General features: G+C 49.6%; 1 protein-coding gene across 3 annotated transcripts in view; it reads right to left on the bottom strand.

Annotated features, from left to right (window-relative positions):
- The window catches only part of APTX (APRATAXIN-like protein), a 60,874-nt gene extending 40,508 nt beyond the window's left edge, over positions 1-20,366 (bottom strand). For all 3 annotated transcript variants that reach the window (XM_087384583.1, XM_087384584.1, XM_087384586.1), the window contains exons 1-2: positions 20,244-20,366; positions 19,795-20,029 (exon numbers count right to left, since the gene is read on the bottom strand). In XM_087384583.1, the coding sequence (XP_087240709.1) occupies positions 19,795-19,957 (163 nt within the window). In that variant the 5' untranslated portion in view covers positions 19,958-20,029; positions 20,244-20,366. The remainder of the gene's footprint in view (positions 1-19,794; positions 20,030-20,243) is intronic.
- Positions 20,367-22,389: the final 2,023 nt, after the last annotated feature.

The following is a 22,389-nucleotide window of genomic DNA, read 5'->3' as shown; positions in this document are numbered from 1 at the left end:
AGTTCTAGGAAAGTGAGCCGGCACCTAATTGTCTATGGGATAATACAACAAGGGTTCCATGTGGTAAGCCCTCATGAAAGCCTAATAACACTACTAAATGTACAAAAAAATACTGAATTGGTTACAAATAGTGTGACCCTTTTATAGACTCTCAGGGCCTATTATTTGACTGACTGCTAAACTAAGACTCACTATTGTTACATCCTGTGTCAAAGGAGTCTCCTCCTCAACCTCCAAGTGAATAGGTCTCATCCAGTCAACATGCCTCTCAGTCTTTCGCTTCTTGGTGGGCACAATCTTCTTGGCTGCAAGGGTTACTTTATTTGTTGATCTTCAATTGGTACTTCTGGCACAATTTTAAAGTTTGGGGTAAACACGGACTCTCACACAACACAGAATCACGCACACAAGAATTCCTAAGCTGACATAAGCCTATGTTCTACATTTTACCAAGCTCTTCAATTGGAAAGGAAACCATCCTCTGAAACCTATCAGAGTCGTGCTTATGCGGAAATGCAATTTTTAGTTAAATTACTTAGTAAACTTAGAATTCCAGATAGCCATTACTGAGAAATTAACAATCACACACATATTATTCAATTTCCACAGAAAGGATAGAGTAGAGGAGAGAAAAAGAAAAGACTCTAGCACCCGCTGGGTGTGAATGAGGTAGACTGCCTACCTGTGCCAATCCCAAGTATATTTCATTATTAGAACGATGTTCATGAAATACAATAGCTATACTGATCCATACTCAGAACCCAAGGCAACATTGAAGTCCTAGAACATAAATATATAGTCGAATTTACAATGATCTCCCCAATGAATGAAAATATAAAAGAGAATCCAAAGTAGAAGAAAACTGCTGAAAATATTAGAAAGCAACCATTGGCAGGGCACGGGCACAGTCTCATCAATATATCAGGGTCGGGTGTCGTAATATCACTATAACTGTAGGATCGATGAATAGAAACAGAGTGAGAGCAAGGTACAAAGAGTCGATAGAGTATGCCGTCACGTCAACTAGGATAGATGAATAAATGAAAGAGTACAAAAGCACTTGTACCTAGACCTAGGACTAAGTGTCCTAAGTGGCCTAAAAGTCACTAAAACTACAAGTGCCTCTATTTATGCCTACAAGGCACATACCATGGCCTATAGGGCATCACTAGAACCACTAGAAGATGGCCTACAAACCCCCCTCCATGGGATGGGCTCTTGCTGAGCCAAGAGATACATGGATTGCCAAGCAAAAAACAATTGCCAGTATGTGACACCCTGGTGTCGAAACATCCTGCCCAGTCACTATCCGTGTAAGCATGCATGGTAAGTGAACCCTGATCACCATAGAAGAGGGCTAAATCTTGAGTGCCTCTGAGATATCTGAAGACTCTCTTCATTGCTTGCCAATGCTGTGAACTAGGCATGTGCATGAATCTGCTGAGCTGAGAAACTGCATACTGTAACTCAGGTCTGGTGTGACATAAATAAATAAGGCATCCAACAGCCTGCTGATAAAGAGTGATATCACATGGTGGGCTCCCATCATGAGCTAAGAATTTGAAGCGAGGGTCTATTGGAGTAGAGATTGGCTTGCAATCCTCGAACTGAAAACGATCAAGGAGTTGTACAATATACCTGGACTGTGACATCATGATACCCCCCTCAACATGAGCAAATGGAATGCCCAAATAATAGTGGAGCTGTCCCATGTCTGACATTTCAAAAACCTGCTGCAAATCAGCCTTGAAAGCTGCAATATGCTGAGTATCTCGGCCCGTGATGAGCATATCATCCACATATAAAATCAGCACTAAAAAATCAGATCCACTCCCACGGACATAAAGAGTGGGTTCTGTGGGGCTATTCTGAAAACCAAGAGATAGTAAGTGTGCATGAATTTTGGCATACCATGCCCTAGGTGCTTGCTTCAAACCATAAAGGGCTTTTCTAAGCTGGCATACCTTGTTTTCAAAATTAACAACCTCAAAGCCTGCAAATCCCCATGAAGAAAAGCAGTGTTGATGTCAAGTTGGGGCACTCGCCAATGGTGATGGGCTGCAATGGCAATGACACATCTGATGGTAGTAATCCTAGATGTGGGAGCAAATGTCTCCTCCAAGTCTATGCCTTGTTGTTGGGCATACCCTTTTGCAACAAGACAGGCTTTGTATCGATCTATACTACCATCAGATTTCCTTTTTAATTTGTAGATTCACCGAGTACCAATGGCATGCTTGCCGGAAGGGAGATCTACTAATTCCCATGTGTCATTTTTGGCAATGGATTGTAACTCAGCTCTCATTGCATCCATACACTCTTTGCTGTCAAAAGCATCTTTATGGCACAAAGGCTCTTCATTGCAAGCTGTAGCAAGAGTGCAAACTCAAGAAAGTGACCATGCATCTGTCTATTCCCTGATCTTGTCCGGGCAGCAAAAGGCTGATCTTGTTTGCTGTCCCTCAATGTATCAAGAAGCCATCTGGGAACTTGCCTTTGCTGTCTATTGACAGCTCTTTCTTCAATCACTGCATCATGAATAGTGGGATCATTTTGTGCTGGAAGAGAAACCTGCAAATCAGCATGGGGTACTCGCTAATCATTGGTTGTTGAAAGGCCTGCAGGAGACTCATGTTGCTGGTCAAAGTCTTCCTCTGATGACGGCAAAGGTAACCAAGAGTCAAAAGCATCAAATATGTCAACATCTAGCTTAGCTTTACAGTCCACAAGAGGAGAAGCTGAATGTTAGCAAAGATTACATCTCTACTGACAATAATCTTCCCAGTATTTGGTTGGTATAACTGATACCCTCTACTCTCCTGGCTGTAACCAATAAATATGCATTTGATTGCCTTGTCATCAAGCTTATGTCTCAGCTGAGATGGTACATGAACATATGCAAGAGACCCAGAAACTCTCATGTGTGAAAGTGAAGGCTTCCTACCTTTCCATGCTTCATAAGGTATAACAGTCTTCAATGCCCGTGTAGGTGATCTATTCAGCACATAGTTGGCGAAACGCTCCTGCGAGCTTCCCCTCCCCCCCTCGCCGTTAGCCCCTACCTCCCCCCTCGCTCCCCCCCCTCGCCGCGACCACCTCCACCCCTCCCTTCCGCCCTCGACCCCCGTCCCCTCTCCTCCCCCCCCCCGCCGGCACCCCGCTACCCCTCGCCTCACCTCCGCTCCAGCCGCCCCTCGCTCCATCCCGCCCCCTCGCTCCATCCCGCCCCCTTGCCTCCGCTCCATCCCGCCCCCTCGCTCCAACCCGCCCCTCGCCCCCGCTCCAGCCGCCCCTCGCTCCATCCCGCCCCCTCGCTCCATCCCGCCCCCTTGCCTCCGCTCCATCCCGCCCCCTTGCTCCAACCCGCCCCTCGCCCCCGCTCCACCCGCCCCTCGCCGCCGCTCCAACCACCCCCTCCACTCCAACCCGCCTCGCCTCGCCTCGTCCCCCCCCCCCTTCTCTCCAGCCCGCCTCGCCCTCGCCCCGCCTCCGCTCCATTCCGCCCCTCGCTGCTCACTCGCCCTCCACCCCGCTCCAACCCGCCCCCTCGCTGCTCCTTCACCCCCTCGCTTCACCCGCCTCCGCCTCATTCCGCTCCCCCCGCCCCCCGCTTCACCCCTCCACCCCCGCCATTCCAACCTCGCCCCCCCCCCCGCCCTCCCGCGCCCTTCCGTACTCCCCGCACCCCGCAGCCTTCGCCCCGCCCTCCGCTTCGACCCTTCCGCCCCTTCATTTCGCCTCGCCCGCCTCACCCCCAGGCTCCACCGCCGTTTCATCCCCTTCTTGGGTGGCAGCCTGTTTTTCTTCATCGGAAGCTTGCAGTTAGTCTTGGCGGTATGGCGGCCCCCAGCCCGGATCCGGAGGCCCAGTCGGACCCTCCCTCTCCAGATGCCTACCGCGTTATCCTGACAGAGCAACAATCATTCCGTGTTCAGGAGGTAGCCAGTGACTTTGCTCGTACCTCTGTTTACGGTAGAGTCATTGGACACTCCCCCTCCAGGTCTACCATCAGGGACTGGCTCCAGTCCACTCTCTTGCTAGAGGATGGCCATATTGAGGAGGTGGCCCTTATGGGAAGGGGCATCTTCTGGCTCAAACTCTCCAGTGAGAAAGCTGCGAGCAATCTGATTGCCGGTTCCCCCACATCGGTGGATGGGAAGATCATCATGATAGTCCCGTGGTACCGTGGTTTCAGCGCAGCGGATTTCGATATTCGGTTCCGTATACCTCGCCACCCAGTGACACTAGTTTTTCCAGGGCTTGCTACTGAGCTGCGGCCGATTGTCAGGGACTTGGGCTCCCATTTTGGCTGGGTTATGCACGACACCTTTGCCGACGCGGTGACCACGGCAGGAGCTCCCCGAGTCCGTGTGGCTGTGGCGGATCCTGCGACTCTCCCTGCAGTGATCGAGATCGTGACAGGTGCCGGCAGTATCACCTAGAGCATGATAGTCACCGGACAGCCAGGTCAGTGCCTGCGGTGCCACGGCTTTGGGCACTTGGCGGCTGCTTGTCCACGCTTCGCCAGCTCGTCTCGACCCTCCCCGCCCCCGCCCCCGCCCCCTCCGCCCCCACCTCCCCCCCCCGGACAGCCACGTCAGGAGGAGCCGAGGCAGTCGGAGCCTAGGCCAGAGGTGGTGGGCGGTTGGACCGAGGTTCGAAGGAAAAGAGGAAAGAATAAGAAGATTTCGGATAAAGGCAAGGAGGCAGAGGTCACCCTTCCTGCAGCAGCACTCCAGAGACCTGACAGGCAGATGCCCCAGGGACCTGGGAGAGCTTCTTCTTCGACGGCAGCCCGCCCTCCACAGCCTCAGATCCTCCTCTCTCCCACCCCCCCGCCTTCTCCCCAGTTTCCCCCCCCTTCGCCCGCCCCGCAGTTTCAGCCCCCGCCTCCTTTTCCTCAGTCTCCTCCCCCTCCCCCTCCCCCTCAGCCCCAGTTCCAGATGCATCCCCATCCCCCTCCCCCCCTGCTCCCCTCGCCTCTCCTACAGAGTTAGCTGCACCGTCGCCTTTCCAGCCGAGTGCAGCCTCCGCTCCACCTCCTCCACCTTCTCCGCCAGTCGCCTCCGTGGAGCCCGAGTCGCCTATCCCGCAGCCTCCTCCCCCTCCCCCCCCCGATTGCAGGACACCCGGAGTCTGTACCACCAGTGGAGCAGGTTTCCCTTCCCGCTAGCCCCTCAGTGGCAGATTCAGCTGGGTCTCAGCTCCAGGAGAGAGAGCTCCCTCGAGACTTTTACAGATCTGGCCCCTGGGACTACCTGGATGTGGCCGACCTTGGGACCTTCCCGGCTTGTCTCGACATTAGTATCTTCATGCTCCGCAAAGGGGCGGATGGGAAGATTGCTGCCTTGGCTCCCAGGGATGGCCCTAGCTTCGCCTTCACGTTCCTCAGCGATGGCACCGAGACCTGGACAGACGACTCGGTGTGGGAGGCTCTCAGAGAGCAGACACACGCCCAGATTTGCTCCTGGATAGGCCCGTCCGGTGGGCAGCTCCTCGAGACTCAGTGGTCCGAGGGCGATGTGCGCTTGCGGTGGCGTTGCGCTGCCAAACGTTTCCGATTGATCGTGATCCTCAGACCCCCCCTGTCATGGCCTCTTCCCCAGGATGTCAGAGCTTGGTCCCAACAGAAACTCCGAACCTTCTACGGGATGACCACTTCAGAGATCTCGAGCTGGCTCGAGAAAGCATTTGCTCATGGCACTAGAGGCCTCTCGCCATTGCTGAAGGTGTTGAAGAACGGGCAGGACGACCCCGTCTCCCCCTCCAAACCTTCTCATAAGCGGCAGCGCCTCCACTCCGATATGTCTGATTCTTCTTCGACCTCGACTGCGAGCAGACAGCTGTTCGCAGCCCCCCATCCCTCTCCATGAGCCTACACCTCGTATCCTGGAATGTGAACGGGTTTCACTCTTCGGGCACCCGTGGTCCCAGGAAGCTCATTTTGCGTCAGGAACTTCAGCCTGCAGTGATTGGTCGATTGGATGTACTGCTGCTCCAGGAGCACAAGCTTTCTGCGGCTCATGCCCGTAGCTGCGGGAAGGTTCTCCCTGGACGCTCCTACACTTATTGGGAGCCTTCGATCGGCGCACAGGGGAGGAGCGGGGGGGTCTGTACCTCCGTGTGCGAGCAGCTAGCTCAGTTAGTTTTCGGTCATGGCACGTTGATCCCAGGCCGAGCTCTTTGGGTAGGCCTGAATTTGGAGGGATCCAAAATAGGAATCCTCAACATTTATGCTCCCACAGACCTCCGATGCAGAGCCACCTTCTGGAGGACACTTACAGGGATTCTTCCAGACATGGATTCCTGGATTGTTGGAGGAGACTTCAACAACCTGGAGACCTTGGAGGACCAGCAGGGTAGAGATCCGGAGTTCACAGGTATGGCTCAGGCAGAGCAGTCAGCTTGGGACTCTTTCATCTTCGCGACAGGAGGGAGGGACAGTTGGAGAGACCCGTCCTTCCGGCGTTGGCACGGGAGCCTGGACTTCTCTTGGGGCTTCCGCAGGGAAGGAGGCAGACTCCTGGAGCGGCTTGATAGGTTTTATGTCAGTGATTGGGCCATCAGCAGAGGTGGCCAGGCGGGCATTGTTCCAGGGACGACACTCTCCGACCATGCGCCTGTGCTCCTATCATTAGATTCGGCAGCCCAGACTCTCCCCCCCCGATCATGCAGGATTCCCGATTCCATCTTCTCGAGGGTGGACGTCCGTAGCAGCATTTGCAGTCTTTGGGACAGAGACTGGGGGGAGGGCGCGGATCTGGTAGACTCGGTCGCGCAGGCTCTGCAGGAGTCCAGCCAGATCTGCCAGCTCGCAGCCCTACAGGTTCGACAGGATTGGTGGGGCAGAGAGAGAGCTCTTCGGAGGGACCTCGCCTCCATTCAGCGACTTCAGCAGTCTTCCCCGGGCTCGGAGGAGCTTCGGATCCAGGCCCTTCGAGCCAGAGCCCTCTTGGAGGAGACCCTCCAGCGTCGCTCCGAGTTCTCCTATCACGCCTCTCTCTCCTTCTGGGCCCGGAAGGGTGACCGGATGTGCAGGGAGTTCTTCAGGACACACGGCCAGAGAGCTGCAGGTGATCAGCTTCGGAGTCTCAGGACAGCGGATGGTCACATCGTTACGGACCCGGGGGAGGTCCTGGGGTTGGCCACTGACTTCTACAGAACCCTCTTCCAGCAGGAGCCACTTGCCCCTCGTGCTAGTCGTGCCCGTGAGGAGGTGTGGAGGCACATTCCATCCCTGGTCCAGCCTAGCATGCAGGCGACGTTGTTGACGCCGTTCACCTCGGATCAGATGTTGGAGGCCTTGATGGCTATTGATGGGCAGAAATGCCCAGGTGAGGATGGGCTATCCCGAGCATTCTTCACCTCCTTCTGGGACCAGATCCATCAGCCCCTCCTTGCAGCTCTGCAGGGGATTTTCAGCAGCGGTCAGATGCCAGAGAGCCTTTCCTCGGGACTGATTTGCCTCATCCCGAAGGGAGGAGATAGACAGGAGATCCGCCAGTGGCGTCCGATCACTCTCCTTACCACTGCCTACAAAATCCTCGCCAAGATGATCAGTGCCAGAGTTCGACCTCTACTTCCAGACCTCGTCCATGACACTCAGACAGGCTTTGTCCAGGATCGCAGTATCCTGGATAATGTCTTCACCTTTTCAGAGGCGGCGGAGTGGGCTCAGTACAGCGGATCACACCTTGCCATTTTACTTCTCGACTTCGAGAAGGCCTACGATCGCGTGGATTGGTCCTTTTTGGAGGGGACTCTGGAGCGGCTAGGTTTCCCGGCAAGCTGGATTCAGGGTATCTCAGCTTTGTACAGGACAGCGTCTAGCAGAGTCATCATTGGAGGCAGGATGGGTGAGCGCTTCAGCTTGGAGAGATCAGTACGTCAGGGCTGTCCCCTGGCTCCTTATCTGTTTCTCTTCTTCGCCGAGGCCATGACTTACTACCTTCGGGCGAGGTCCACAGGGCTCAGGGGTGTTCGCCTTCCACTCCGGGAGGACACGGAGCTTCTGGACTCAGAGTACGCAGATGATACAGCCCTTTATGTCCAGGACGATGAGAGGATGCTAGAGAGGGTACGAATGGCCCTGGAGGTTTTCTGCTCGGCCGCTGGTGCGAAAATCAACTGGAACAAATCAGTTGGTTTTCTCACAGACCCGGGGGCGTGTTCTCAGTGGGGGCAATTTCTGGGCTTCAGATGGATTCCACGTGGACAGACAGCTAGATACCTTGGCTTCCAGGTTGGCCTAGACATTACGCCAGCTCAGCAGTTTCTCCCGGTGCTAGATTCCATCCGACGGAAGCTGGCTTTCTGGAGCACTGCTAAGCTTTCCCTTGCAGGTCGTGCCTTGGTAGTGAACCAGGTCCTTCTAGCCACGGCTTGGTATGTGGCTTCCTGCTGGTGCTTCTCGAGATCCAGCGTGGCACAGCTCAGGAGGTTGGTTCGGAACTTCCTTTGGTCTGGGGAGGATGGGCATAGAGATACCAGAGCCAGGGTTGCTTGGCAGACAGTCATTCTTCCGCAGGTTGAGGGTGGTCTGGGGGTCATTGATCCAGAGCTTCAGAGTCAGGCCTTGTTAGGCAAGCTTATCATCCGCGGTTTGACCCCAGGGGGGCAGACGTGGAAGATGTTACTTCAGCAGGGAGTCGGCTCTTGTGTCCCGCGCCGAGGTGGAGAGTGGCTACCGTCCTTCAGGTGGATCTTCACTTCCGCCCCGCTCACTCAGCCCCGCTCCCCACTCGTTCGTAGCCTCCTCATGGTTTGGAGGCGGCTGCGTCTCAGTCTCATTCAGTCCCCTCCCAGCTGTCAGGAGGAGATCGATCGTCAGCCGCTTATCTGGAACGGTCAGGTCAGAGATGCCGAGGGTCTTCAGTTGGGGGAGAGATCACATATCAGGTGGGACGGCTGGATGAGGGGGCCAGCCCGATCCCTTCGTGTCTGGAGGGATACATACAGACATCTGGAGATGACTGATCTTGCAGACGCAGCTGGAGGTGCACGTGGAGCCCAGGCGAGACGTACGGAGATCGACGGTGCGATCCCAGCTGCCTGGTTGGTTCCACCTGAGCATCATATTCTCATGCCTGGTGACACCCGCTGGCTAGGACAGTTCACCCCCCGCGGCATTCCACTGGTGATCGCAGGACGCTTGGATGACTCTTCTATCTCCTTCTTCGCGGTCTCTGGGGATGGCCGACTCAGGAGAGAGGGTGCGCTCATCGACCCCCTACTCCCGTGGCAGAGGGTTCGGATCGTAGGCCTCTTGGGGAAGGTCTGGTGTACCGACCCTAGCATCGAGCAGGACCAGGTGCAGCTTTGGCGCCTTTGGCTCTGGGAGGGGCGGGCCCTGTCAGAGCTTGAGTGGGACCCAGGAGAGTGGTGGTGGCCAGAGATTGTGACAGGACAGGGGCCGACCTCCTTCTTCCCCTACAGTACGACTCTGGGCAGGCGAGTTCTCGGGAGGATGCAGTGCCGCCCCCCCACCCAGCGACCCAGCTGGTATGCACAGGGTATTTCCAGGTTCTTTTTGCAGGCATTCTGGAAGGCCTTGTGGGAGAGCTGGCGGCCGCGGAAGATCTCATACTTCCTGTGGCTTCTTGCCCACAAAGGTCTTCCAGTGGGGAGCTGGTTGAGATAGTTAGGCCAGGACGGTTGCTGCCAGATTTGCCATGAGGAGGAGGAGACACCAAAACACTGCCTGTGGAGCTGCACGCGCGCCCAGGAAGTGTGGAGGTGGACTTTTGGGATTCTTACTCGCGCAGCACCAGAGCTAGGATTGATCACTTGGGGCGCGTTCTGTTGGTGCAGCACTGCACCTGGTCTTCATCACCTATTCGAGGCACGCCAGCGGGACCCCACTTTCCTTATTACACAGGGGACGTGGGGACCGCTCGAGGGCATCCCACAGCACCTAGCAGAGGCTGATACAGGAGTCCGGGAGAGGCAGCCAGTCTGGGAGATTATTAGCAGCATCACAGGGTGGCACATCTGGACCTCACGCTGCGCGCGGATCCTAGGTGGCACCTCCTTATCTACTGCCCAGATCATGGCGGAGATTTGGAGCGAGATTATTCATACTCTTAGAGGCCAGTGGGACCAGATTCAGGGAGACTCCCGGGCCGGTCAGGAGAAGCGGAGACGCTTCCTCCGGGCTTGGGACACACAGGGCCTCTTCTTCGCACAGACTACGCAGGGCCTTCGGTGGCATTACTCACCACCCCGATGGCTGTTCATTCATACTCGTCTTATCCCTCCGTGAGAGGATGGGTTTTTATTTTGCTACCTGTTAGGGCTGCGTCCGATTTGTGAACGCAGCCGTCAGCTACAAGCTGACCTCTTGTATCTTGTTCTCGAAGTAATATAATTAGCACTGTTTTTTCGGCAAAAAAAATTCAGCACATAGTTGGCACACAGCACTGCATCAAGCCAAAATTTATTGGGCAAAGACTTGGCCTTAAGCATGCATCTGGCAATCTCCATTGTGGACCTATTTTTCCTTATAAAAACAGGATTCTACAAAGGAGTGTAAGGAGTAGTGCATGAGTGAATAATGCCCCGTGAAGACAGAAATGCATCAAACTCCTTTAACATATACTCTCCCCCCCTATCTGTGTTGAGAGTGACAAGCTTGCATCCTGATTCATTCTCAACCATATTTAGCCACCTCTGAAAGCATGAGAAAACTTTAGATTTGGCTTTTAAAGGATATACCCAGCAATATCTTGTGAAATCATCAATGAGAGTCATAAAATATTTGTACCCCCCAATGGCATTTGTCCTCATTGGGCCACAGACATCACTGTGTATTAGCTGCAATTTCCTTTGTGAGAGTTTTGGACAATTCTTTTGAAAAGGAAACCGATGCATCTTACCCAAAAGACAACCCTCACACACATGTTTGGAAACTGTGTGAGTTTGAGGTACATCATTTGCCATCTGCTGTGAATGTAGCTTTGCAAGAGCTCTATAATTGAGATGACCCATTCTCTCATGCCAAAGATGAGTTTCAGCAAGCTGTGAATCTGAAATAGCAAATGCTTCAAGAGAAAGTGCAGCCGAGTGATGATCAAGGCGATAAGCCCCTTTTGCAACTTTTGCAAGTGCGAGTGAGAACTATGGCATTGTCATCACGAAGATGTCATCACGAAGATCATAAACTAGGCATCTATAGCCATCAAAAATAACTCTGAAACCTGAAGTAGCAATTGCTGAAATTGAGATCAAGTTGACTTCAATTCCAGGCACAAAAAGAACATTTGTCAAAGTGACAGGATGACTTGAAATAGATGTGACCTGCACATCTCCAATTCCTTTTACAACATATGAAGCATTATTAGCACATGTGACAGTCCCCCCTCGAGATGCATCAGCTAAAGAGTGAAACAACTGTTTGCAAGATGTGACATGCTTGGAAGCACCACTATCAAAGTACCAGGACTGAGCATCATTAGTAGTAAAGAGTGCATCAGCTTTGGAGGGATCAAATGAGCAATGGACAGCCCATGCCCAATCATCTTGAAGAGCATGTGCATGTGAAGCATCTTCTGGCTCATGGGATTCAATAGCATGAGAGGCATTAATTGTCAATCCTTCTTTCTTTATCTCTGAAGCAATGCGCTTCCTACATTCTGAAATGTCATGTCCAAGCTTGCGACAATAGTTGCATCTTTTCTTCTTTGCCTTATCTGCTGTATTTCTAGATGCATGGGAGGAATTGCAGCTGCTATGCACAAAAGCAATACATGAATGTGCATTTGCATGTCTTGCATCTTGACTGTTCCTGAGTTGGAATAGTAGCAGGAGTGCTAGAAGATGAGGCATCAGGAGGAGTAGCCCTTGCAGAGAGACCAGCAGCAGAAGCAACCACTGTAGCATTGGCTGGCCTCAGATCAACCCCAGAAACAATATTCCACAAATGCTTTGCAACAAGAATATGTTTCATAAGATAAGACCATATCGGATAGTTGGTGCCATCCAACTTATCATCTTCACGAAGAACGCCAAATAGATCTTGATTGTTCCCAGCCATAGCAAATGTGATACCCTGAAAGAGACCTGAAAACCCAAAAGCCTCAAGGCTATCACTGCAAAAAGCTGGCTGTTCAAAAATGACAGCAAATATCTGCAAATTTCCAACCCAAAACAAAGGGCAAATGCAGATCTGACCCAAATGTGACTGTGGCAAGCAATGTTCACTGCAAAAACAGCAAATCTAGCAAAAGCCCCAAATTTAATGAGGGCAAATGCAGAAAAGCCCCAAATTTTGCTGAAATTTTTGCAAATGTGACCCAATGAATGATAATCTGACCCAATGTATAGCCTCAAGGCTTGAAACTGCAAAAGTATGAGTTACTATCCCAAACACCAATTGAAATTGAGCTCCCAACACAAAAGCCCCAAATTTTGTTGACCTGAGTGATGATGTGGCACAATGTGACAGTCCTGAACCTAAAATTAACTGAAAACTTTAATTTTTGGAAGGGTTTCAGTTGTCAACCTTGTCCAAAGTATTGTATTGACAGGTTGAAGATTCAAATGTCAAAAACCCTAAATTTTCTGTCGGAAATTAGGGTTTGACAGTAAAAACTATCAAAGAACAGTAAAAGACTACAAGTAATTTCACACGTGCCAAATGCTGTACCAAATCCCGGAGCAAGTACAACTGTACAGATGCAGAGCTGTAGGGTGTACGAAACGCATGTACCAAGCTGTACGGTGTACGTCTGTATGAATGTACGAAAGCACATTATAGAAACATGTATGATGCCTGTACAGAGTGCATGTACAGAAGTTGTACGACGCCTGTACGGATGCAGGTACGGGGCAAGTACGGTGTCCTGAGCGCAGTACGGATGCCAGTACCGACAAGTGCAAAGACTGTTGTACGACTGTACGGTGGCGCAGATACGAGAGTTGTACGATGTACTATTGTAGGTACAGTGTGCGGCGACGCAAGTACGAAAATGTACGGACAGCTGGTATGAAAATGTACGGGCATTTGTACAGATTGTACGGGGACAGGAAGCAGATCCGGGCTCTGATACCACTGTAGGATCAATGAATAGAAAGAGAGTGAGAGCAAGGTACAAAGAGTCGATAGAGTCTACCGTCACGTCAACTAGGATAGATGAATAAATGAAAGAGTACAAAAGTACTTGTACCTAGACCAAGGACTAAGTGTCCTAGATATCACATAGGACTGAGTGTCCTAAGTGACCTAAAAGGCACTAAAACTACAAGTGCCTATATTTATGCCTACAAGCCACATACCATGGCCTATAGAGCATCACTAGAACCACCAAAAGATGGCCTACAATATCGGCACCAACCTATCTCTCAAGCTCTAAAACGCATAGAAGTCATATGAGAAATAGTTAGACTTAGAAATTTTGGTGGGAAATCCTTACAAATCAATATTTGCAACCCAAACATGACCAGAGTCCTTAGAACAGTAACATGCAACGGTAATAATTCACAGCAAGACCTTCTTTAAACCTTTAGAGAGGAATTAGCGTTGTACACCATAGAGAGAGAAAGGAGATGAGGGTAGAGAGAGAGTAGAGTCGACAACCGATTGCGTCCCTGTACCCACTGAGGGCCCCCTCCCCCAATCAGGGGAGAATTTGCTTTATACTTGGAGAACTGAAAAATACAAAGAACACTCTTCCAGAGAGCACGGAAAACGCGCTTCTGAAGAGCTCATTGTGCACACGTATAGCAGACCTAAAGACCTGAGAGGCAACGCCGACCAATACCGAGACCTTGATGCTGTCCACACTGACCATGCAGGACGCTTCCGTAAGGCAAGGGAGAGGCTTGTGCTGTCCATCAGAATGCAGGGTTACTGCGTGAGTGAGAGAGTGAAAGCTAGGAGTGATAGATCCTATAAGAGAGCTAAGAGATGACTGAAATAAAGAGCTGAGAATGAGCTGTGTAAAACTGTAAAAGATAACTGAAAAGAGCTGCTAAAACAGACCCCAAACCTTACTCCGTTCACTGTCCTGACTTCCGGTCCAATGCGCTGCATGAACACCTTCCCAAAGTGCTGAACTGATGCCAAAGGCTGAGGCTGGTCAGAGGGCCACTGGGGGTGATTCTCAGGCTGTTCAGAGGGGGCTGAGGAGGAGCTGAGGCTGAAGGAGGGGGGAAACTGAATAAGGAAAGGGGGCCTGGAGGCCCCTTCTTATAGGGCTTTTGGGGCTGGTTGGCTAGGTCCCATAAAGGCAGCCCTAGGCCCCATAAATGGCAGCGCTAGGCCCCATAAAGGCAGCCCTAGGCCCCATAAATGTAGCCTAGGAAGGGGTGCACAGCAGCCTATAAAGGCAGCCCTTCCCCTGCCATTCTCTTCACTTGTTCCAGCTTTGAGGGGGCCCAAAAGGGCTCCTATCCTAGGCTGGACCTAAACCTATCCCTAAACCTAAGACGGAAACACTACCCTACAGTTCTCCAAGTGGGTACTAGTGAACAAGGACTGATCTTCACCTAAGGCTAAGAGACTGACTTATGTAGCTTGTGCCTGACTCTCCCTGGACAAGGGCTCACAAAGGGGCACAGCATACGACAAAATCTCCTATTAGGGAACAATTACGCACTTATCGATGTAGCCAGTGTGTCACTTTGCACCCAAGTGCAGGGGTGCATGTGACATTCCCCCCTCCTTAACTTGGTGGTAGGTTCATTGCTTCCAAGTAGTCCGCCAATAACTAGGGAAACTCCTGGAAAAAATCTTCGGCCAACCACACTGCTTCAAGGGTACCTCGATCACGGAACTTGATGTAAAACTCCTGGATCCTGCATCCAGGGAGAGTTGTTAGAATTATTGATAAATTCTAGGCAGTGACCAATGTAAAGTCAGTAAGTAGGTTGGGGGCGCTTTTCCCTCATTTAGAGGTTTTTCCCCCTAACCACAGTTAGTTCACTAACTACGGTTAGTGAAGGATAAGGTTTGTCACTTAGACAAAACCTTACCCCCCCTTTATATTGTTCACACTCTATTCTATTGCACATACGACATTCTGCTCACTCTCTCTTCTTGCTCTCTATCACCCATTTCTATCATTTGGTATCAGAGCAACCCGTCCTTCTGGCCCAGCTCCTTCCTCCCACCACCCAGCTCCCTGCTCCGAGCCCGTACATCCATGCAACAGCCGTCCGTACAATAGTACAGATTCCGTACCTACTCACGATGCCATCAGCCGTACAAGCAACATTGTAATCATCCGTACACCTGCAAGTTCCCATTCGCACGTAGCCCATACAACATACGGCGATCTACCCCGTACAACACTCCGTCCATACAAGCCTACGGCACCATACAGCTTGCAACGCAGAGCCCTGTTGTCCATCCATACATACTTCCAACTGTGCCTGTCCGTACAACCACACATGCAGTGCCGTACCTGCATCCGTAAAACTCTTCAGTTTGAACGCGAGCTACCAGTCCATACAACTGACGCTGACCGTACATTCTCCGTACATCTACGTCGTACATGCCATACAGCTTAGATAGCACGTGCGACCTATACTTGCCTCGAAATCTGTGACCCACATATGTACCTTCGGACATTTCCGTACAGTCCGTACACAGTGTACGGGCTATTTGTCTAGAAATTTGAGCTGTTGTCCGTACATCCAGCAGCAGACTCAAGGTACACGTACCTCTATTTTGGTAGCAGATAATCTTTTGTAGACACATTGCATTTTTTGGAACAAAAATTTAGGGCTTCTGTGCATTCTTGGACAAGTATTGCAGGCAGATTGCAATTTCTGGCAAGAAATTGGGGCTTTTGCACTTGGATTGCAATTTTGCAATAGAAGAGCAATTTGGGAGCTTTGCAGGCTTTTTGGACTCAATTTGAGTCACATTTGAGCATTTGGGAATTTTTGCAAATATTTTACTCTAGTGCATTTTGAGCCATTGTTTGGCTGTGGATTCAAGCAGGTGCATTTTGAGATTGTGGGTGTGCTCATTTGCACACATTGGCAGTAGAATTTGGTTCATTTGCAGATAAATTGCAAATTGGGGCTTTCAGTCAATTTGCCCCTTTTTGAGTTGCAATTTCTTGCAAAAAATTGGGGCTTTTTGCTTTACACTGCAATTTCTTGCATTTTTTGGGCTTTCAGCCAATTCGCTCTCTTTTGAATGCAATTTTCCTAAAGAAATTGGGACTTTTGGCATTCTGATGCAATTTCGCAGTGTACAAGCATTTTGGGACTGTTGCAAGCAATTTTTGGACTCATTTTGAGTGACATTGCAGACATTGGCAAATTTTGCAGTGTTTTTTGGCAAATTGAAACCATTTGCAGGATAATTGAAGTGCATTTTGAGCCTTTGATAGACTGTGACAATATTTGTCACTGTGGGCAGATTTTCTTTGTAGATTTTACTTGTGCATTTTAGATCCCAAGAAGGGATTTTACTTGGTCAGCTTGCTGTATTTTTTGAGATTATCTAGTGAAAATGGCTCAAAACAACCCCAATGAGGTGTTCAGAGTTCTCACACAGGCAATATCTTGGTTGGCAAACATCTTTGGGATTATGTCAATGGAGATGAAGCAAGACCGGATACAGCAGTTAGTCAAATCCTCGTCCATGGACAGGGTGGGATGCTCTCGTAGAGAGGCTCGGCGTCGGAGTGTCGCTAGTCGAGCATGTGAATCTCTGAAGCGAATGACTAGGGGCTGCTCTCGGTTGGGATCTCTTCCAGCACGCCATGCTCCCTCTGCCATGGTCGGGGACTCGCATGGTGGTGGTCACAAAGGTGATCGCCTCCTCCATGGGCGTCGTCGTGGTGCTGGTGCTATCTCGCGTGATCCCTCGTACCTGCATGTTGAAGGCCTTCGAAGCCCTCTGCTGCTCTCCTATATGGCGGCTGAAACGGTTGCCTTTGCGGGCTCCCGTTTCGCCACATCCATCCATCTAGTCGTCTCTGCTATAGCCGATTGTATTGTGGCTATCTGTGCCTCCATCTCTGTGACTAGGGTCCCTCCAAGCGCTGCTCTGAGGGTCTCGAGCTCCTCTCGAAGCTGTGATGTCGTGTCTGAGTCCCTAGATAAGGGTGCCCTGCTCCTGTATAATGCAAGCCTGCTCCTGGGTGTAATGTGTCAGCTCTGTCTGACGGGCCCGGATGCTGTGTATCTCAGCCAATAGGGAGTCCCAAGCATCTGGCGGGGGCCTAAGATGTCCTGGTCCAGGTGGGAACTGGATCTCGAGAGGGCTTGGAATGAAGGTGGGCTGCTGAGGTTGTACTGAGGGTGGGGGCAGCATGATCTGGGCATTATTTCCAACCAAGAGAGGGCAATTTGGTGGAGAATAGGGTAGTTTACGGGTGCTGGACATGAACTGGACAAGATGCTAGTTGGTGAGTTCAAAAGGTGTGAAATAGAGGGAGAAAAGTAGGTGCATGCATGGGCTACATACCTTGCTAGGTGGGTATGGGAAAAGGTATGACGGCATACCTTATCTTTCTTTTAGAACTTTCCAAAAGGGTTGGTCTAACTTTTAAAGTGTATTTAAGGAGTGTATTTAAGGACTAAAAATTGGCTTTGCTAAAATTGAACGAAGAACTTAATTCTAGTAGGGATCCTTTTCGCCATGTATGCCACGCATGGCATTTTCCACTAAAGTACTCTTACATGCATGTATGTAGCCACTTGTCAACTTTAGAACTACTATGTAGTCCTATGATAGCATGGCAAGTAAGCATGCATGCACCTTTAGTGCTTTCATGAAGCTAGCTTCAGGCACAAACCAAGCTGTGAAGTAGAGGCCTTTAGCAGTCCCAACTAGTAAAGTAACTTTTTAAGGCTTTGCTTCCCCAAAAAGTAAATGCATGACCTCATGCAACCTCTATTTACCCAAAAGAGTAGGATTGCCCTATAAGCAACTGAGTCCATCTTCGCTTCAGCTTCTAACAGGCCCCACCCAACCCTTGGAGTCCCATGCATGGTCCTGAAGCCATCAAGCAGACAGAACAGCATAAATTATGCCAGATTCCTGCAGCGCCAATTCCAGGAGCAAGTAGACAGCCAAGCCATCCAAACTTGGCACCATAATTTGCAGTAACAGATTCGTGACTGTTCCAAGCTGTGCCATGTGCTGCCAGGAGGCGAAACCAACTACCCTCTATTTTCCGTTTTTTGCCAGTCGCCTCCAGCAGATCTGTTCCAGCAGCTCACACTAGCCAATCACATGCATGCAATTGTAAAAATCATGCAAACGAGCGAAGCTCTCACAAACAAGAGGATAAAGATGGCTCTGATACCAAATGAAACAACCCCTATAGGTTAGTCACCACTAGCCTGAAGGCTCTTATCTCCGTGCTAATCTGCACGCACAATCAATCATCAGTATATAAACACAGGGACGCATATCGTATTGGCTAGTGTGTCACCACCCAACCGAAGATCCCTCAGGATCGCTCCAGAGTAGAAGTCAGGTAACCTCCGACCATAGTCCATCCCAATAGTAAAATTTGGCCTTCAATTTCCCGACCTACTTCTACCACTATTATTCCCAAAATTAGGAGCCCTATCCCATGTTCACAAAAAACATTTTCCTATAGAGACGTAAGACTACATGTCCCATACCATGCAGCCTCATCTGCGCAGAGATGTTGTTAGGCTAGACGGGCTCTCAAGCTACCATGCACCCCCATCTACGCACAGATGCTGTTAGGGAGACACACACCCAGACAGGCTCTCAACCTAACGGGGTATTCTTGGGAAGCCCTATTCCCAAGAATGCCCCAAGTGAGTAATTGCTCTCACTTATATAGATGCTGGGAATCTCAGGTGTGTCAACCTTAGTGTACCAAGGGTGCCACGTGTCCCAACTGTCCCAAAGTTAGAACACGAGACCATAGGTTAACCTGACCTCCATAATACTAGCCATGTTATGTCGATATGTGGACATAACATGCTTCACAACTAGAGCGCAGAAGATCATAAAAGAGAGAGGTAGAACTGTACAAAAACAAATTGCAAACTTAGGTTAACCTAAACTTCTACTAAATCTCAAATCTACATGAAATAGGTAGTTTGTTTAAAAAATAATGTTTTGACGTAGGTAGGGTATCCTTGGAGGGCTAGGACGGGGAAGGTTGAAACATGTTGTGGAAAAGCCACAACAGAATGACGTTTACTGAACAAGGATTTCCAATTTATTCTGCTTGGAATGAGTAAAGGAAGATTTGCATATTTAGTCTTCAAGGAAGAGTAAAAAAAAAAAGTCAAAGTGTCTTAGGGCTTCAAAATGGAGAGGAAAATTTTGAAATAAGCTCGTCACCTTTCTACACAAGCAAAAATTCGGTTGGAAAACAAATTGTTCACCTATAAACCATGCTACCAACGCGGCCACCAACTGGCCAGCCAATAATGGGAACATTCAATTTCCCATAAGTTGAGAACTTATTCCACCTCTACCATACATTCCCCAAGGCTGCATGACCATTTACATTGCAACCAACGACATGTGGACAAGCAGCACCCCTAATACCTCGAGTATAATGAGCTACAACCATAATTCCGTAGAGTGCCTAATAAGAAATCTCCCAGTAGTATGCAATCCGCTTGAACACGGCCTCTCCATTGTGGCCGGTCTTGATATTAAAGACGCTAAGACAATGCGAGATCTTAGTGACTTTGGACAGAGTCTAATCATATTGGTGTCATATCTCTGTAAACTATAGCTTAGGAACGTGTTAATACATATGCATTTCTAAATCTCAACTCGATCATTTCTGTTTAAACTATTTTGCACCCTGTCAACTCAAAAGAAGTGAAGTCAAAGACCCGGCGTTTTTAAAATGTTTGCTTGAAGATCATTGATCTCTGTGGGGCAGTGTTCTGAGTTGTTTGCTGGACCATGGTAGCCGTCTTTGCACTCGGACTTCGTTCCATAAAATTCCGCAGAGCCTATATCAGCCTCACGCTCGTCTTGTGCGCGCTCACCCATCGCCCAAATTAAAGAACGTTGGACCCCGACTAATTCCAAAGCCTGACGGACGGATGCCCCGGATATCTTTCCCTGGAAGAAAGAAATGCTAAGTCTGTTTGTGTAATGAGCAAGATACTCGTATACGAAACCCCTAAAGCAACCTAGATTAAAGGTTGAAACTTGATACGCCTGCAAGTTCACAGGGCCGCTGACTCATACCAAACAAAGCAAGCTCTACAGAGGATAAAGCCTTTGTTGGTAAAGCAGCATATAACTTCAAGCTAAGAAAGAACTGTGCTCATACCACGATTGATTACTCGCTTGTTCTTTGAAGACTTGCAGAATATTTGTATGCTCCAGAGAGACAACTTAGTGCAGGCTCGATACAAAAATTTCGAGCTGAGCAACAACAGTAGCTAAGAGAATTGCAGTTTGCATGGATCAAACAGTATTTCGGGAGACAGGAAGCTCCGATCAACAACCACCCATTAGCTCAATGGAAAGAGGTATCCCTTCGTAGGTGCATTAATCAAGCCACCCACTGAACAAGCAGCACTCGGATAAATTTTTTGGGAAATATAGTCCGGCCCCAAAGTTTTTATTGGTCCAAGTCGAAGCACAACCCTTCCCAACGGAATGTGGGCAAGCAATGTGAACCCGTAAACATGTTGTCCACACCATGTGTCGTGGGATTCCACATAGGGTGGGTTCAGACTACCCTAGGTTCCATTGCAAGATGGATGGTTGGGTGGTCTCTTGTTCACACCGGGCGGAGGTCATCCTACGCATCAATGTTCGTCAAACGGTTGGTTGGTCTAGAATGTATGGGACAGTAGGGCAAGCCAATCACAATCTACGCCCATCTCTTGTCCGATCACTACATGCCATCCAACCTTTTTTGCCTAATTTGTATGCAATTTGTAAAGTGCATGCTCTTCCTATGATAGCAACACTTCACATACCATTTGGAAGAACAGTCGCTACCCGATGTGACAACCCAACCATAGAAGTGTGGGCATATACAATGTATAGAGTTAGGAGATTTGACCTAGTCATTGCAAATTTTAGTGTTCTTTCCCATCAATAAAGGCAATTTGAGATTTCGAAGTCCAAGATTTTTTGGCTCTGCAAGGGTCCATAGGGCTTCATTTGCCTAATGACACCCATACGAATATTTCGTTTGGGTTTGGTCACTTTGACTTGTGTTAAGCCCATGGTCAGTTGAATTTTAGGTTTTAGGGTGTGTGATTAGGGAAGATTCTTTGAACTCATTCGGAGTTTTGAATGTGTTGGTAGTTTTTGGGGTCTAGCGACTATATTCTCTGCAGTGGTCGGAGGTGTTGTGGTGATGGTTGTGCGTGGTCGGAGGTGTTGTGGTGATGGTTGTGTGTGGTCGTGATAATAGAGGAGTAGACCTTGTTGTGCACCTCCGAATTGTGGATATCTTCTTTTAGATCGCAACGGGCGTGGCAATGGAGGAGTAGATGTCGCTCTGCATCGTGATGGAGGACCATCTCTGTTTTTGTTGCATATCGAGTAGGTTGTTCATGATTGTTGAAGAGGGTAGCCATTCTTGGCTTGCACCTCTTTAGAAAATCGCAAATTGAAGTAGTAAAGGGGGATGGTCGTGTCAAACAGATCGCTATCTGCTCTAACACGATCTAGATTTGCATTATGTGCATGGTTGGATGATTATATAAGAGCAGTTTGTCTACAATCAGCTTGTCATGGTTGTTTATGCTTTGTGCTAGTCGTGTTGTGAGGATTTCGATACAAAAATGGCCAATTCGGAAGGTCCTGAAGCTTTCTCTAGTTTTCATTTTTTGATGCATGCATGGTTGCAAGGTGCTTTTCCGTTTGCTTTTCTGTGTGGACGGTTTGCTAGCACACGCATGCACGATTGCGGATGTCACTCTCTATGTCGTGACTTTGGGTGTTACATTTCAGAGTGGAGAGCCTTAGATTGTAGGTGAATAGGGATTATTGCAAGCGTTGTTGCGTCAGTTTGTGTTGGGTTGTTGTGGTTGACATGAAAGGAGAGGGGGTGCCATGTTTGTTGATCGTTTACGAGGGGTCTGGTCAATGGTATGAACTTAAGCACTATTGTTGTGTGTGGTGTGCTCTGTTCCTATTATTGAGAGTCGTGAAGGGGCCTTTTCGGTGGTGGACAGTTTTGGCGTCGGTTTGTGTTGGGTTCCTATGGTTGACATGAAATGGGAGGGGGTGCCGAGATGTTCATTAATTGTTAGGAGGGGTCTGGTCGATCGTATGAACTTGAAATAGGCGGTTCTTAGATGGTGAGATGTGATATAGACGGTTGGCAATATGGATGGAGACATATGGTTTTGTAAACAGGTGCAAGGGACGTTCCAGTGTAGAGGAAAGGGCACAGAAGACGGTACAGAGAACATGTCATTGAGGTTTGCTTGGTATTTGTCTCTGTATTTGCA

This window comes from Dipteris shenzhenensis, chromosome 14 (assembly GCF_047967505.1).
Source record: "Dipteris shenzhenensis isolate YYH24624 ecotype China chromosome 14, Dip_SZ_1.0, whole genome shotgun sequence".
In the NCBI taxonomy this organism is placed as follows: Eukaryota; Viridiplantae; Streptophyta; class Polypodiopsida; order Gleicheniales; family Dipteridaceae; genus Dipteris; species Dipteris shenzhenensis.
The sequence above is the reverse complement of the archived record's forward strand: the minus strand, read 5'-3'. Positions and strand labels throughout refer to the sequence as shown.